The 16,392-nt window shown below is 37.4% G+C and overlaps 1 protein-coding gene across 1 annotated transcript in view; it reads left to right on the plus strand.

Moving 5' to 3' along the window:
• Nucleotides 1-16,392, plus strand: part of lrrc75a (leucine rich repeat containing 75A) — a 90,507-nt gene that overhangs the window by 24,569 nt on the left and 49,546 nt on the right. The window contains exon 2 of the mRNA XM_020924995.2: nucleotides 1,475-1,603. Coding sequence (XP_020780654.1) covers nucleotides 1,475-1,603 — 129 coding nt within the window. The remainder of the gene's footprint in view (nucleotides 1-1,474; nucleotides 1,604-16,392) is intronic.

A 16,392-nucleotide genomic window follows, 5' to 3' on the forward strand; every position in this document is an offset into this window, starting at 1 on the left:
AACAACAGGCTGTTAACGTCACATATGAACAGTTCTTCAGATAACTATAGCATAAACAACAGAACAGAACAAGTTTACCAAACTCTCCATCTCCAAATCACTAAATCTATAGAATTTTTCATCCTTGGCGCCACTTCCTCTTCTGCGTAGCTGTCATCAGACTCAGCATCAGTTCTAGCACCACTTTCTGAAGCTATTGTGCGTGCGCTATTGTTTTTATATTGATAGAGAACTTAGAGTGTTAGTTTTTGTTTTAGGCCCAGTAATTATCGAGATATTAACCATAACCCAGGTCAACAAGTCTGCAATCTGACAGTTAAACACCAAAATCCAGTGTAGTTCTCCAGCTCAGTTTTAGACTATAGGGATTCGAAACAATTGACATGGACACAACCTGTACCTATATTTAGACTTCAGTTTGGACATGCAGCTGTACCTGATCCTCTGCCCACTCCCATCCTTCCTGGGCGACTCTGCAGGACTAGACCGTATGAGATTAATGGATTGGTCTTAATCCAATTGGCAGAAGTCCACAGAGCGTGAGCTGTGTGGTGCCAGGGGAGTCTATGGCCTTTACTGCACCCCTGAGCTTAGGCCAACAGTGTGTTTCCTTAGCCTTTAAATGTTGGACCATTCACCAGACTGTTCACGTGTATATTATGGGATTAGGTTTTGTTGGCTTTCTAGTTTGACCTTGTTGTGTATGTGACTAATCTGTTCTAGGTAGGCCTATTATTTATCATTTAATGTATGGATGCTGAACAGAGATTTTGTAAACTTTAGGCAACAGGTTGGCCAAAACAAAATATCAGCCCATGCTGGTGATATAAGGTGTGCTAGCGCCTCCTACCTGTGTGGCGTCAGTAACGTCCTTTTTGACCAATCAGAGCGAGAGCTCCTAGAGTGCAGCTTGTTATGGCGCAACAATGAAGGGACCCAAAAAATGGACTGCAGACCGGTTCACAAAATGAAAAATTAGAATTTATTTTACAATGGGCTGAATGCAGGCAGAAGCAGGGCTTTGAGCAGGGCAGAGGCAGGGCTGGAACAGGGCTGGAGCAGGACTGGAAACGGCAGGGATCACGTGTGTAGGTAGAAAACAATCTTGCTTGCAGGTGAGGAGAATTAAGGTCCAGGAGACTCCGCCCACACACACGCACAGGGAAAAGAGGGAGGGGAGCACCAGTCATGACACAGCTCATGCCACAGTAACCCCAGCACCTCCAGTACCTCCAGTACCTGCAGCGGCCACTAGTTGGTCTCACCATAGTTTTACCCAGTTTTTATTATAGATCCATGATCAGCTTTGAGGACTTTCACCATTCAAAAGATATTTGGTTTTAAATTGTTAATTGCTTTGGAAACAGTCCTAATTTCTGACACCCATGGATAGTTTGATTAACAAAGTCTGTTTAAATAAAGAGCTCTAAAATCATATAAAGCATACAATGAACCTGTTTGTGTTTGTGTGTAGGACCTGGGGATGGAGTCGACTTCTCTGGATGATGTTTTGTACCGATACGCCAGCTTCAGGAACCTGGTGGACCCCATCACACACGACCTGATCATCAGCCTGGCCCGATATGTGCACTGCCCCAAGACGGTACAGAGCTCTCACACTCAAACACACACAACTCTACAACAGCCAAACACTTCTTCAAATGTCAACATGTCCTATTGGGATAAACAGAAAGCATGATTCAGTGTTCATGTCAATCAAACTATATGCAAGAATAAGTGCTAGTGGTACTGGTAGGAGGAGGACATGCTGAAGTCTCTGATGGTTAGGACAAGTTTTGCCATTCTTGATTCTAATGTGATGAAACATGATGACAGTTGCCATAGCAATTAACGATTTTAAACATACTATATCAAATGGAAAGTCTTCAAAATCTAACTGGAAGCTTTTTTTTCCTTAAAATCAAAATTGAGTTTGAAATTTGAGCATCATTGTTTGCAATTTTAGTGCCATGGTGGTAACTTTACACACATTTTCTATTTTCAACTATTGCTACCTACCTAGGAATACTTTCAAGTTCAGTACTAGAAGTATATTGTTTATCAGTGACAATTTAGTCTGGTTAACAGGATCTGCTTTATATTTATGAGGATTGTACTGGTACTGGTATCGAATATCAGCACCGATACTGAAAAAAAAGTTTGATTGAGTATTGGTTCCATGAAATCGGTTAGTCCTTTAATTTAGAGATTTAGACAAACTTTATTGATCCACAAGGGAAATAACTTTGACACAGTAGCTCACACAATATAATATAATATAATATAATAACACAGTGTAAAAAATATAAATGGTAATAATACATTCTAAGTATCTAAAAAGATAGCAAGAGACTGGTGTCAAATATGGCATAATTATATAAATGTATATGTACAAGTCAAAATAAAATAGAAAAACAAGTACTACAAAATCTCAGCCATATACAAGAGGTCATAACGAAGACAAAGATGATAAATTGATGTAATAAGATTATTTACAGGGTGATTTTGGCCTCAAACATCTCAGAATTCATACAAATCTGTTCAGTAGTGATTTGATAAATAACAGTAGCAGAACACAATCAGATCTGTGTGTTATAAATTAACAGCTTTAAGAAAATAAGAGCCATTTTCCATCCCTACAGTCTTATTTTATTGGTTAATATCGGGTATAGATAAACACAAAGTATCATTATCAGTACTGGAACTGAAATAGCTGAATCTGATTTTACCTTGGCACTCAGGTATAATAAATGCTGCCGTAGTGATATGTTGTGACCCTGTTGCACTGATTTGCTGTGCCCTTGTATTTTTGCACTATGCCATGGAGCTAGAGGCTGATATCACAGACGCATGAATAATGCAGAGAGGAAGGAGCCATAATGGACAAGTGAATTAAAACTCCTTGTGTGTAACTGTAGTGTTGCCTGTTAAAAGCCTTCAGTCGTTACAGCCATTAGTAACACTACATAAATCTGACAAACAATATCAGCATAGTTTTATTGGCAATTATTGTATTAATAATTGGTTTATCTTATATCATATCATTTCTGACATATACTTGTGTTACGGGCTGCTTTTGTCAGGATTAGCTTTAGAAATTTGACCAGTAGTTTCTTGTCTAAAGCATGTTTATTTTTTCACAATATGTATTTATTTTATGATGTTTTCCACCCACCCCCATGCTGAAACAAACAACTTTACACTATTAACAAATATTACAGAAAAAGTATGTAAATGTATTAATTTAAAGAGAAAAAAATACGTACAAAAGGAAACAAAACAAATGCATTTTCACCATTATTGCTTCTTTCTTTGACCACTTTTGATGCAAACTACAGCAAACTAGTAACACCACATGATCTGTACTAAACCAAGTCTTACCCAGAACTATTAATTTTGCCAGTCCATTGAAAAAGTGCTAAAATGTGCTTGTAAATGTTGTGATTTGGTTCCACTACATAACGTGGGACCCCTCTCTCTGTAACTGCTGCTGAGAGACTTGTCATTTTTTTTGCCTAATATGGAACTTTCCAACTTTGCTCCTATGAACTTCATTTGACTGGAGCCGAATGCCATGGGTGACATCAGGCTCACTTAGTCTACAGTCTATGGGCAATGAACAGAGTCTCCTTTTCATGATTCATAGATCATTTTTTGAATCTCATTTTCAATGCAGCGTCTGATACATTTCCTCTGGCCGCACCTTTCAACTGCAGAGTTCATGACGGTCCACTTAAAAGAGGAAGCAGCTGTCTCCACCTCAAAGTACACACAAGGCCCATCCAAATCAGTTACCACAGAGATTGAACAAGTTCCACAATTACATGACCACTGAAAGATAGGGCTAATACTTTGATTGATAAATAATAGACAAGTATTACAATTTTTAAACATTTTTCACCAATTCAGTTTTTTGTTTTGTGTGGATTAGGGATGAAACAATATATATGTGTATATATATATATATTGTTATTGTGTGTTTTAAATATGTTTTAGGCTTGTTTTTATATTATACTTAATTATCAATAAACATAAAATTTTGCCTGGACGAATCCAGACTCATATGGAGCTGTATAACAAATACAGAGAAATATCCTTCTGGATTTCCAGGCAACATTAAATTGCATTCAATTGCACTTTCTGTTTTCTATTCAAATATAGCAGAGTTAGGCCTTTATGGAGATGTCAGTGTATCTACAAAAGTATGGCACTGAAGTAATGACATAGAGTTTTAGAATCTGAAGTTTAATTGAACTCAATCTAATTATAAAGAACTAACTTGAACTGAACTGAACTGAACCGAACTTGACTGAAAAAATGTTGATATTTAGACTCCTAAACAGGAGCGCTCATATTGCTCACAGGCTCCTGAAAATGTGTTGTTTAAAATCCATTTTGTATTTTCTATTCTTGAGTTTTCAGACTTCTTAAAACCTTTTTGGCTGTGTTTGCTAATGTGTGCATTGTGTCACCATGGTACCGAAACATTCCACCAACAGAGATACATGTAGAACACCCCCAGCGTGAAGTCACTGCATAGTATCAGTTGTGAGGGTGATATTGAACATTTTGATATTAGTATGGTTGCATCCCTAGTGTGGCTTGAGGTTCATAGAAAATTATTTTAAAAGGACTAGTATAAGCCTAAATTATACATTGCATTGTTGAACCAAAGTCACAAAGACACATATTTTTCATATTTAATCGTATGTTTTTTTGGTGTTAGGCTGTACTAATGACTAACTTTTAAGCCTACTACAATTTTCGGTTCACATTTACTTTTAATAGCTGCTTTAACGCTGCTCTACTTAGCTGAATCGTTTCTCTTTGAGGTTATGCCCTGCCCTCTCTATCTGCAGGTTTTAGATCAGATGTCTTAATATTATGAACTTAACTTTTCTCGTCTCTAATTTGAGTTTCTGGGAACCATAGAAACGGGTCTATAGGCTGTTCCTAAGCAACAAAGGAGCTCAGGTTTGGTCTCAAGAGGAGACACTTTAACATTAAGAAACTCCAGATTCTTTTAGGTCTAGTTCTTCACAAGAAAGTGATAGATCACTCAGAGTCTCAGTTTGATGATATATTAGGACTGTTTTCATAGTAATTAGTTATTTAAAATGATAATATCTTTCAAATACTGAAAAGTGCTCAAAATGGTGCCTATAACCAGGAAGCTGAATCGTTCAGTGATCTTGTATTCTAAACCATGAAAGTACTGGATGAAAGTAGGAAAATTGCTGGAATTTTCCAATGTACCATTTTTTTTTTTAACTCTTAAGTCGATCAGGTCTATAAGTCGCACCAGCCAAAAAAATGCGTAATGAAGAAGAAAAAAACATATATAAGTTGCACTGGACTATAAATCACACATTTTGGGGGAAATTTATTTTATAAAATCAGAGACCAAGAACCGACATTTCATCTTGAAAGGCAAGTTATAGTAATAACAATAGAACAGAGAACCACAGGTTGTTAACATCACATATTAAGAGCTATTCAATATACATAACAAGTTTACTAAACTCTCCATCTCATTCCAAATCACTAAATCCATTGAATTCTTCATCCTTGGTGTCACTCTGAGCAACTCCCCAACCTCCGGAGGTAAAAAGCATGACGCTTCCTCTTTTGTGTAGCTGTCGTCAGACTTAGCATCAAGTCCAGTTAAAATTATTCCGGCCTTTCTGAATCCCGACAGGATGGTTTCGGTTGTCACTTAAGTCCAGGCTTTGTCCATCCATGCAATGACTTCCAGGAAAGTTGCATGGCACACCTTTCCGGTTACCGCAAATCTGTGTTCTCCATCCCCGCCTTTTACCAGTCCCTCGCAAGTTTCTCGTTCACTCCAAACTTTCTTTCTGCTGCTCGATTACTGTTTTTGGCTGAATGTCACTACTTGCAGCAGGACAGAGGCTATTTCTGCAGGAGACATGCACAGTAGGTACAGGAGTAATAGGAGTAGCAGAGACACAAGCCTAGAGCCTGTCACGCCTGTCAGTGTGAAAATATTAATATATAAGTTACATCGGAGTATAAGTCACAGGACCACCCATGAAACCATGAAAAAAAGTGTGACTTATTGTCCAAAAAATATGGTTGTTTAAGTTCAAGTTAACAGCTACCTTTTATCTTTTGTTCAGAGGAAATTGACAATTCTAGGTCTGAAAATATCCAAATGATTCTAATGAAGGCGTATGGTGTTTAAAAACACAGTGGAACATTCCTGTATTACCACATGACATCACGAGATGGAACAGAGTGTTTTTTGTTTGAGAGAATAACTCAGCCTAAAACTGCAGGGTTTGTATGTTAAACATGTGTGAATGAAACAACACACAACTCCAGGTCTGTTTGTGAGGTTGTGGGTTCAATCACCTGGTTACCGTCAAATCTGTTCTTCCTGTTACTATTTGGTTTGTTGTGATTTCTTCTGTATTAAATGATAGACTTTTACCTTGCTTAGCTTTGTGGTTGTATTTCACCTCTGCGTTCTCCAGATTTCAGGGGTTTTCAGCAGCTTTTCAGTAATCTGCTCTTTATTCATCCTTTAATCTCTCCAGAGCTCAGCACTGAAACCTGCCTCCTCTCACTGTAAGATCTTTTCAGGTAAAAGGAAATTTTAACATTAAAAATAATGTTTGTTTGCAATTGTTGATATTTTCTGTTTCAAGTTAGTCTTTGTAAAAATAAAGCAGTACATACCTGGTGTCTATGCTAATCCAAGATGGTTAAAGGTGCTTGCTCCGTCCTCAGTGGCTCAGTAGATGATCAAAAGATGAATATGGATTTTTAATTATTACAAGATGAAGCAATCAAGTAATGACCGTTTTGTAAACCCATCAAAAAGGTTTCACTAGGTTTTGTCTATTAAAAAGCAAGTGGTTCACATTCAACCATTTTAGAACATGTACTTCTCATTAAAGAGCCCGTATCACGCTGTTTTCTGATCTGTTATAATGTTGTTTCCTCATCATAAACAGACCTGGAGTTGTGTTTTGTTTCATTTAACACACAGGTTTAACACACAAACCCTGCATATTTAGGATGAGTTCAAACAGAAAATACTCCTTTTTGTGAGATGTCATGTGGTAATACAGGATGTGCTCCACTGTGTTTTTAAACTCCACTAGAGCCATTTGGATAATTTCACCCCTCATATTGACAATCTCTACTGAACTAAAGGTAAAAGCAGATGTTAACTTGAAAACTACAGCTTCATGACATCACAAAATAAAAGAGAGCATTCTGATCTTTGGAGATGGAGATATTTTAATAATCCAGGATTACTCAAACATGTGTGAATGAAACAAAACACAACTCCAGGTCTGTTTGTGATGAGAAAACATGGCTTAAAGCTCACGACAGTTAATTTTGCATAAGTTAAGAGGTTTAATAGGTGCTGTTTCTTCACTTCACTAGTCAACCATCTGTGTACATTTGTAAATTTAATGTGTAAATATTTAATCTTTGCTTTTTTTTTTTACATGCAAACAATTTATCATTCAGTCTTATGTTTTGTTGAAAGTCAAACACCTAAACAAGACCCTGAACTCTCGGCTTGATCACAAACTTGAAAATATGTTGATTAAATCCATTTTGTGATTTTTGGGGGGTTTTTGGCACTATTTGCTAATGTGTGCATTGTGTCTCCATGGTAACTGGACCATTAAGCCATGCACATACACGTAGAACACCCCCAGCATGATGTCACTGCAAAGTATCACAATTTTTCATCTGTAACCATTTTTGGTCAGAAAAAACTCATCCGGAGAGCATGTACGTCTTAGCAATGGTTTCTGTCTTGTATGTTTAGTGATTTATCTTCACCAGGAACCCTCAAATGAAGTCATAGCGGTCAATAACACAGCAATATATCCATCACTGCTGTTCCACCAAACATAGATCAGCTCTGAGACGGGTCTCCTCTGTCAGACTGCTCATTAAAAGTGCATCAGGTCTGAATCAGATAAAATGGATGGGGCAGTGTCTGATAGAACGTTTACTGCAGATCATTCAATACAAACACAGGTCTCCCAGATCATGTATAATCCGGTTACATATGAGTCTAAAAAGAACGCGTGTATCAGATCTGATCTCTAAAGCAGCAGGATGGAGACCAGAGCTAACGCAATAGAGCTACTGCAGGTTGTGGGTTAGATTTCATTGTGCTATTTTGAAATGTAGCCTATCTATCTCTTCGAACCTATCTCATGACACTTCAATTAATGTTTTGCCCAAAATAACTGTAACTAAACCATGCATTCTTACTGCGTGTGGGCTGACCTGCTTGTCTAAATGGAGATAATGGATGTAACAATGCCATAATATTGTAATGGCGTATCATCAAAAGTCTCACAATAATACCGTGAGCCATTTCAATATATCAAATCACTTTGCTGAGATTCACTGATATGGTGCAGCAATAGCTAAAAAACAAAGGGAACTACATAGACCATGGTCCTTTGCTGTTTCAGTGCAGATTACATTAAGAAATAACTGTTATTTAGCACTTTTAATTCTATCTTAACTCATATATTATAACAGTACCAAAGGCTTGTCAAGGCATTTTATAAAGAAAAAGTAGCATATATAGCAATAAACAGAAAATATACATATCATGAAAATATTATATCAAGAGATTTGGATATTGTAGCATCCCTGTTGGAGATGTTACTGCTTTACATCAACTTACTGTGAGTGGTTTTCACATATCTGACCTGTAACCTGAGCCAGTAGAGCTCAATAAGTCAATAGGTCAGATCTGTGGAGAGTTGAGCCAACTCAATACATGTTTTTAAAGTATTTCTGAGCAAGAAAAACATCCAAGCAAAATTCCAGCCAAAGTAATAACATCTCCATGGAGACAAGCAAGTGGGGTACCCTCCATTTTCAAGTTATATTAGCCACCGTTAAAGGTACTATATTACAAAAAATGGATTGTGTGCTTTAAGACATGTTATAATGTTGTTACCTCATCAAAAGCATACACAAAGTTCTGTTTTGTTTCATACACAAGCTCAAAATAAACAGTTCCACCTTATGATGTTCTGTAGTAGTAGTTGTCACATTAACAGCTACCTTTTACCTATTCACCTGTTCAGTAGAGATGGACAATTCCAGGGGTGAAATTATCCAAATGACTCTAGTGTAGGTGTATGGAGTTTAAAAACACAGTGGAGCATTTCCTGTATTACCACATGACATCACAAAGTGGAACAGAGTCTATTCAGTTTGAAAGAAGAACTCACTGATTGTTTGTTAAACATGTGTGAATGAAACAAAACACTACTCCAGGTATGTATTTGATGAGGAAACAGTTCAGAAAATAGCATAATATAGGCTCTTTAAAGCAGTTAGCTGAAGAAAATTAATTGATACTAAAATATGTAACACATGCAGTAACCTGAGATACAACAATAAAAGCCCATTCTTTTTAAATGACCTTCCTATTAGCGGCGAGTCTAAACGTGAACTTGCATTTAAACTAGCAGAGGTCCAGGCTGCGCCCTCGGGTGTAGCGTTTGACACATGGGTGCTTCAGTTCACCGGAGCCCATAATAATGAATAGACCTCCACACTTGAATAGAGGATGGTGTTCATGCATGCGTGTGGTTGAAAAGGACCCATCGTAAGTATGATTTTGTGTTTGTAATGTACATCAGTATCCAGTGTGCAGTGGTTGTAGTGTCGGATCTGTGCCTCTGTGTGAGGATTAACAACTTGGCAGCATGGAATAAATGAGGAAATCTGCCAAGAGGATAACTCCAATGAACAAAACACTGTGTTGCATGAGTTGGATTAAAAATAAGGTGGTACAGCTGCATCTAATTTATGCTGAGTCAGTTTACCATATTGCGAGTATAATTGTCCTGACACCCAACTTAATAAGGACTCTCCAAAATAACACAGACTTTCTTCTATGGCAGTGTTTATAGCAGTCTGCCATGATCTGATCATATTTTTTAAACAATCTCTATCTAAAAATCTATAAATAAATTAATACATAAATAAAATAAACCCTTTTCCTATATACCATATTTTCCGGGGATCAGGCGCTCTGGATTATAAGACGCACTGTCATTAAATAGTCTATTTTCAAACTTTTTTCACAAATAAACCGTACCAGACTTTAAAGGAAACACAACAGTTGGATGGGTCAGTGGGACTTTGTTTGGCACGTTCACTGTGACTCTGGGCTTTGTTCAATTGTAGCGTGTAGGGAGGGTGCTGTCTGGGACCGCTGGATTGTTGGTGTGTTCGCAGTGACTCAATTGTTCAGTTGTGTCTAGAGGTGGCACATTGCGTTCGCTTTTTCGGTTCGTTCCTCCGTTCCGTTCCTCGTCTGTGTGAAGTGGTGAGTGTGGCTGTGGGTGTTTTTCGCTGTGCAGTCGCTGTCTGCTCCGTGTGTGTTTGTGTGTGCTACGGGTGGTGCGGCTTTGTAGTTTACTGAAGTCGTGCTGGTACACCCAAGTGGATTCGTGTATAGGGCTGGCTTGCGGGGCGTGCGGTTGTTTTTTGATAGGGTTAGAGGCTTAAGAGCACGCCTAATAACCAGGAAAATATGGTAGCTCTTTTCTAGATGCTCAAATTCGCTTTACAATTCCGTGCAATATTCTCGATGTTGATAAACTACTATTGCACAGTCTATGGGGCACATAGACGGAAGTGAGCCTGCCAATCTGCGGGATCAGCCACCAACACTGTCACACCACTTTCATACCAAGTAAAGTGTGTGGCCGGCACCCCACTGTGGCACCTGGAAAACCCAATCCCAAGTGCAGTAGTTTGGCCACAAAAATCAAATTGGTTTCTTCACAAATGTAAAATTGCACTGTGTTTCTACCTTTGACGTCACAATTCAGGGAAAATTTTAAAAAAGTGAATTCTGGAAATCACAGTGAGACAATCGTGTAAACAGGATCAATGAAAGAAACATGAATGAAGCAAAATGCAACGGAAGAGAAAAGAAAGGCAAAGGGGCAATGTTCTTTCATCTTTAGCTTACTCAAAGTTGCATTTAAGTTGATTCATGCATTTTTTAGTAATCTTGTATTGTTCTGCATTTGAGACTCCCTCACCCCCTTTCTATTATTCAAAAATTCATTTAGCCACTAGAGAAATGCATAAATTACAGAGAAATACCACCATGAACAGTCTTAAGCATCTGTGTTTTGCAATTTTGAACAACAAGTAAATAGCCCTTCATAATTTGTCTTCTTTAAAACCTCAAAAGTCAAGTAAATGTGTCCTTTAATTCAAATGGGCACTTTGGGCATATTTTTACTCTTGTATGACTCATGTGTTTAAAGCAGGCTCTGGAGCTGTGACCGAGCCTTGTGTATTTTTCACGGAGGGCAGGGTCGAGAGGCACCGTGCAGATGGCGATGGGAGGATGTCGGATAAACAAGAGGAGGAGGTCTCAGCTGCAAATGAAACATATCTGAATCATCTTTGGACAGCGATTAAGGACTACCTCCAACTAAGCACATGGAAAGATGCTCAGCACGATCTAGCCCTGTATTTGAAGTATTAGTTGTATGTACAGATCCTTTTTAATTGGTGTAATGTTATTCTGTTCATTGTCCAATTACTTTAGTTGTCTCGCTATTAGTGTTGTGAAAAGCATTCAAACATCAATACTACTATACTATTCAATACTAAAACTTGTCACCAGTCTGAAACCTATGGAGTGAGACAACAGCTTCAGCAGTACTAGCTGTAATGGTAGCCACACTACTTGGTGTACATGTGAAAAAAAGTAGTAGTAGTTGTAGTAGTAGTAATAGAAGTAGATAGTGTTTTTGTAGTAGTAGTAGTAGTAGTAGTAGTAGTAATAGCAGTAGTAGTAGTAGTAATAGTAGATAGTGTTTTCATAGTAGTAGTAGTAGTAGTAGTAGTAGTAGATAGTGCTTTCGTCATAGTAGTAGTAGTATTAGAGGTAGTAGTAGATAGTGTTTTTGTAATAGTAGTAGTAATAGTAGTAGCAGTAGGAGTACTAGTTGTAGCAGTAGTAGTAGTAGATAGTGTCACGATAGTAGTGGTAGGAGTAGTTGTAGTAGTAGCAGTAGTACTAGTAGTAGTAGTAGTAGTAGTGATAGTAGTAGATAGTGTCATGATAATAGTAGTAGTAGTAGTTGTAGTAGTAGTAGTAGTAGTACTAGTAGTAGTAATAGTAGTAGATAGTGTCATGATAATAGTAGTAGGAGTAGTTGTAGTAGTAGTAGATAATATGTTGATAATAGTAGTAGGAGTAGTAGTAGTAGTAGTAGTAGTAGATAGTGTCATGATAATAGTAGTAGTAGTTCTAGTAGTAGTAGTAGTAGTAGTAGTAGTAGTAGTAGTAGTAGTAGTAGTAGTAGTAGTAGTAGTAGTAGTAGTAGTTGTTGTTGTTGTTGTTGTAGATAGTGTTAAGATAATAGTAGTAGTAGTAGTAGTAGTAGACTTGTTGTGGTAGTAGTAATAGTAGGACTAGTAGTAGGACGAGTTGTAATAGTAGTAGGTAGTGTTTTCATAATGGTAGTAGGACTAGTTGTTATAGTTGTAGTAGTAGTTGTAGCTAGTGTTTTGATAATAGTAATAGTATTAGTAGAAGTAATAGTAGATAATGTTTTAATAATAGTAGTAGTAGTAGTAGTAGTAGATGTAATACTTGATAGTGTTTTGATTGCAATAGCAGATGTAGTAGTACTAGTAACTACTGTATATGTGTTAATAATATGAATATACTGCCTTTGTTCTTCCTCTTTTTCCCGCTTGTAAAGTCCATCCATTCTCTTGTCTCTGTGTTGGTTTAGTCGTGCTCAATGTTCCCAATCTCTGACACAAGAAAAATGAGATTTAATTATCGCCACAATTCATCTGGCGAACAGAGGAAGCGCTTAGGAGTCATTTGCCAGAGCATGTGGGCCTCTCCTCTGACAAATTGGAGCCAAGTAATGGTCGTGTTTGGACTCTATCAGCGATGGCCGGGAGGGGTGGTGTATCAGATAGATAAATAATAAGGATAGATGGAGAGAGTGAGCAGAGGTCAGAGGATCCTCTCCGGAGACATGGAGATCTATAGGAGAAAGGTTCTGTCAATAATTTAGCACGAAAACAAGTGTTCTAGGAACATATAGAGGCTGGGCTGGTGCAAGATGAAATATGAAACAGTTTGGACAATGTGAAAATTGGAAATAGAACTGTGTGTGGATGTGTATTAGTGGAATGTTCACCAGTTACTATGGAGACATGATACACACATTAGCAAATATAATACAATAATACAATAAACACAATACAATATGCACACTCGCGAATACAAATACTTTTTTAAGATTGTCTGAAAACTGCAGAATATAATACAAAATGGATTTAAATTTGTTTTATTTTTTATAACACTAGCTTAATTAAAATCAATTACTTCTAATGATATTGTGGATAGCGTGAATAATCAGTGTTGATTAACCTATTGATCTCCTATTGACATCTTGATTTTCATCTGGCAGACGCTAGTAAATATTGATACTTTGCAGTGATATAACTCTCGGGGTGTTCTACATGTACTGGTATATTTATTGGTGGAATGTTCACTAGTTGCTCTGGAGACACAATACACACATACACATACAAATACTTTTATGATAGTCTGAAAACTCAAGAATAAAATGCAAAATGGATTTAAGACATTTTTAAGAGCCTGTGGTCAATAGGAGCGTTCATGGTCCTGTATTGGAGGTTTTCAGATTCTAGAATGTGATTAGAGCCACATTTCCCTATTGGTTACATTGCACTTTGCCATGAAATATCCAAAAGGTAAACTCACAAATAATGTTGAACCTGGTATTTTCAATTATTAATTAAACGCAAGAACTCACTATTTTACAACATAATTTTAACAGTATTAATTTTAGCTGTCCCCATCTGTATTCATTAACACTGGCCTATAGAATGCTGTGATGTCATCTGAAATCCAGCAATAGTTGTTATGGTTTTCAACATAAAGGTGAGAAAAACTAACTGGAAAACAGTTGGCTAGACTAGATAGCTTGTGACTGGATTGGTATTCAAGAGGGACTTGTTTAACAGCACCAATCCACTCACCTGTTGTACTTCGAGCTACATCAGTTCTTTCTGGTCAGATTGTGTTAAAATGAAACTCAGATTAAAGTCTAACAAAGCCTCAGACAGAGCATGCTTACAGTTAGCATCACACCCCCAGGGACTGTTGATGACATCGGATGCACGTGCAAAATGGGAAATATGAAATTGTTTGGACAATGTGAAAATTGGAAATCGAACTGATGGCAATGGACTAAGACAAGTGTTATTTTGTTGGCTACAAGTGTCACAATGCTGCGAGAAACACAGCTAAAGAATAGACGTGGGTTACAAACAAAATAAAATTATTTTGTGTTGTTTTCTTAGAGAACTGTAACTATTTAGCATGTTTTTATTTATGAAATTCACAATATCAAATGTTAGTGTTGTTATTCACAGATATTGACACCATATTCAAACAGCAGTAAAAAAAAAAGCAACAAAGAAACTTGATTTTCTTTTCTTCTCAAGGTCCATTCCTCCTGTATATGACAACCTTCATAAAATTAGACTTTCCAAATGATAGAAATTATAATGAGTGATAAACAGACATAAGAATAAATAAATAAATCTGGGTTTACTTTTTAGGATTGTATATTGTAAATTGCCATATTGCTTCTAAAAATGTTACAATAATAATTTTTTTTATTCTGCTAATGATATTACTATTGATATTATTATTGATACTAATGACCAGGATAACCTGAATAATCAGTATTGTTTAACCTATTGATCTCCTATTGACATCTTGACTTTCATCTGGCAGACACTTCCAGACATGTGCTGCCTTCATGTTTTTGTTTACCAGACTCAAACATACTGGTAAATATCTATAGCACTTTTCACCTTCAAGGTGCTCAAAGCGCTTTACAACATGGAACCACTCATCCATTCACACACCAGTGTACACAGACACTGTGGGCAAGGTGGGTTAAGTGTCTTGCCCAAGGACACAACAGCAGCATTCATCTGTGGGAGCTGGAATCACACCAGCCAACCTGTGGGCCAGTGGATCTGACCGCTCAACCTGTGATGTTTTATGTCGAGAGCTGGAATCGAACCGCCAACCTTCAGATCAGTGGGCGAATGCTCTACCAACTGAGCTACTGCCGCCCATATTGTAGATGTATTAGCCATTTTGTGAGCATTGGACAATCTCCACTCGACTGATCAACTTTGATTTAACTTTTCTGACATTTTAATTGTATTTTTTTCTCTAGTACTCCTAACCAAAAACCTAAACCTCAAATACTGATACTCTGCGTGACATCATGTTTGGGGTGTTCTACATGTATATGCACTGGTGGAATGTTCACCTGTTATTATGAGATACAATGTACACATTAGGAAATACATTTTAAGATTGTCTGAAAACTGAAGAATAAAATACAACATGTTTTTAAGAGCCTGTGATCAATACAAGTGTTCATGGTCCTGTTTAGGAGTTAGAGTTTCAACAAAAAGGTGAGAAAAACTGAAAAAAACGACAGCTAACCTGTGACTCTAATGTTATTCAAGAGGGACTTGTTTAACAGCACCAATCCACTCACCTGATGTAATTCCAACTAAATCAGTTCTTTCTGGTCAGATTGTGTTAAAATGAAACTTAGATTAAAGTCTGACAAGCCTCAGACAGAGCATGCTTACAGTTAGCATCACATCCCCAGGGAATGTTGATGAAATCAGCTGCAAAGTATCCATAGAGAAAGGTCCCAGCAGTATTAAAGGATGAGCCAAATGCTGTCCTTAAATTTCCTTACAAAATAAAGCTATGCAAATTTGACATAAAATCAGGTGTAGTTGAAATAGAACAGAGAGAGAGAGCCGGGCACAGGTTTAAGTCATAGGCCACTGCTGTTGTTATCGACCGTTCTGTTCACTTCAACGCAATTCCAATTTTCAGATTTATTGACACCTCTTATGGGCTGCAGCAGGCATCTTCTGTGGACACAAATAAGACTCGAGGCTGAAAGAAACCTCACTGGTAAAATAGTGACCTTGTACTTTGAAAGCACGTTTATCAACAAGGACATAGTCGTGTTTTATTTTGCTTCTGAATTCATGGAAACAGCTGAAGATACTAGAATATGGATGAGCATAGCCGTACAGGATCATGTTAAAGTTGCATTAATTGATTTTTTCCTTTCCACATGGGTTCAGTTCAGTCATCTGGAAAAATGGCATCGCTCTCACAGTAAGAAACCAACTGTAAGTATGTCTTCAGCAATAGCAGTATAGGACGCACAGTGACAAAGCGTGTTCAAAACCCTTGTGCTTGTGTGTCTTCTAACTAAGGGAAGTTTGTATAAAATC

The sequence above is a fragment of the Boleophthalmus pectinirostris genome, unplaced genomic scaffold, assembly GCF_026225935.1.
Source record: "Boleophthalmus pectinirostris isolate CB_2022bp ecotype Guang Dong unplaced genomic scaffold, ASM2622593v1 HiC_scaffold_9, whole genome shotgun sequence".
Lineage (NCBI taxonomy): Eukaryota > Metazoa > Chordata > Actinopteri > Gobiiformes > Gobiidae > Boleophthalmus > Boleophthalmus pectinirostris.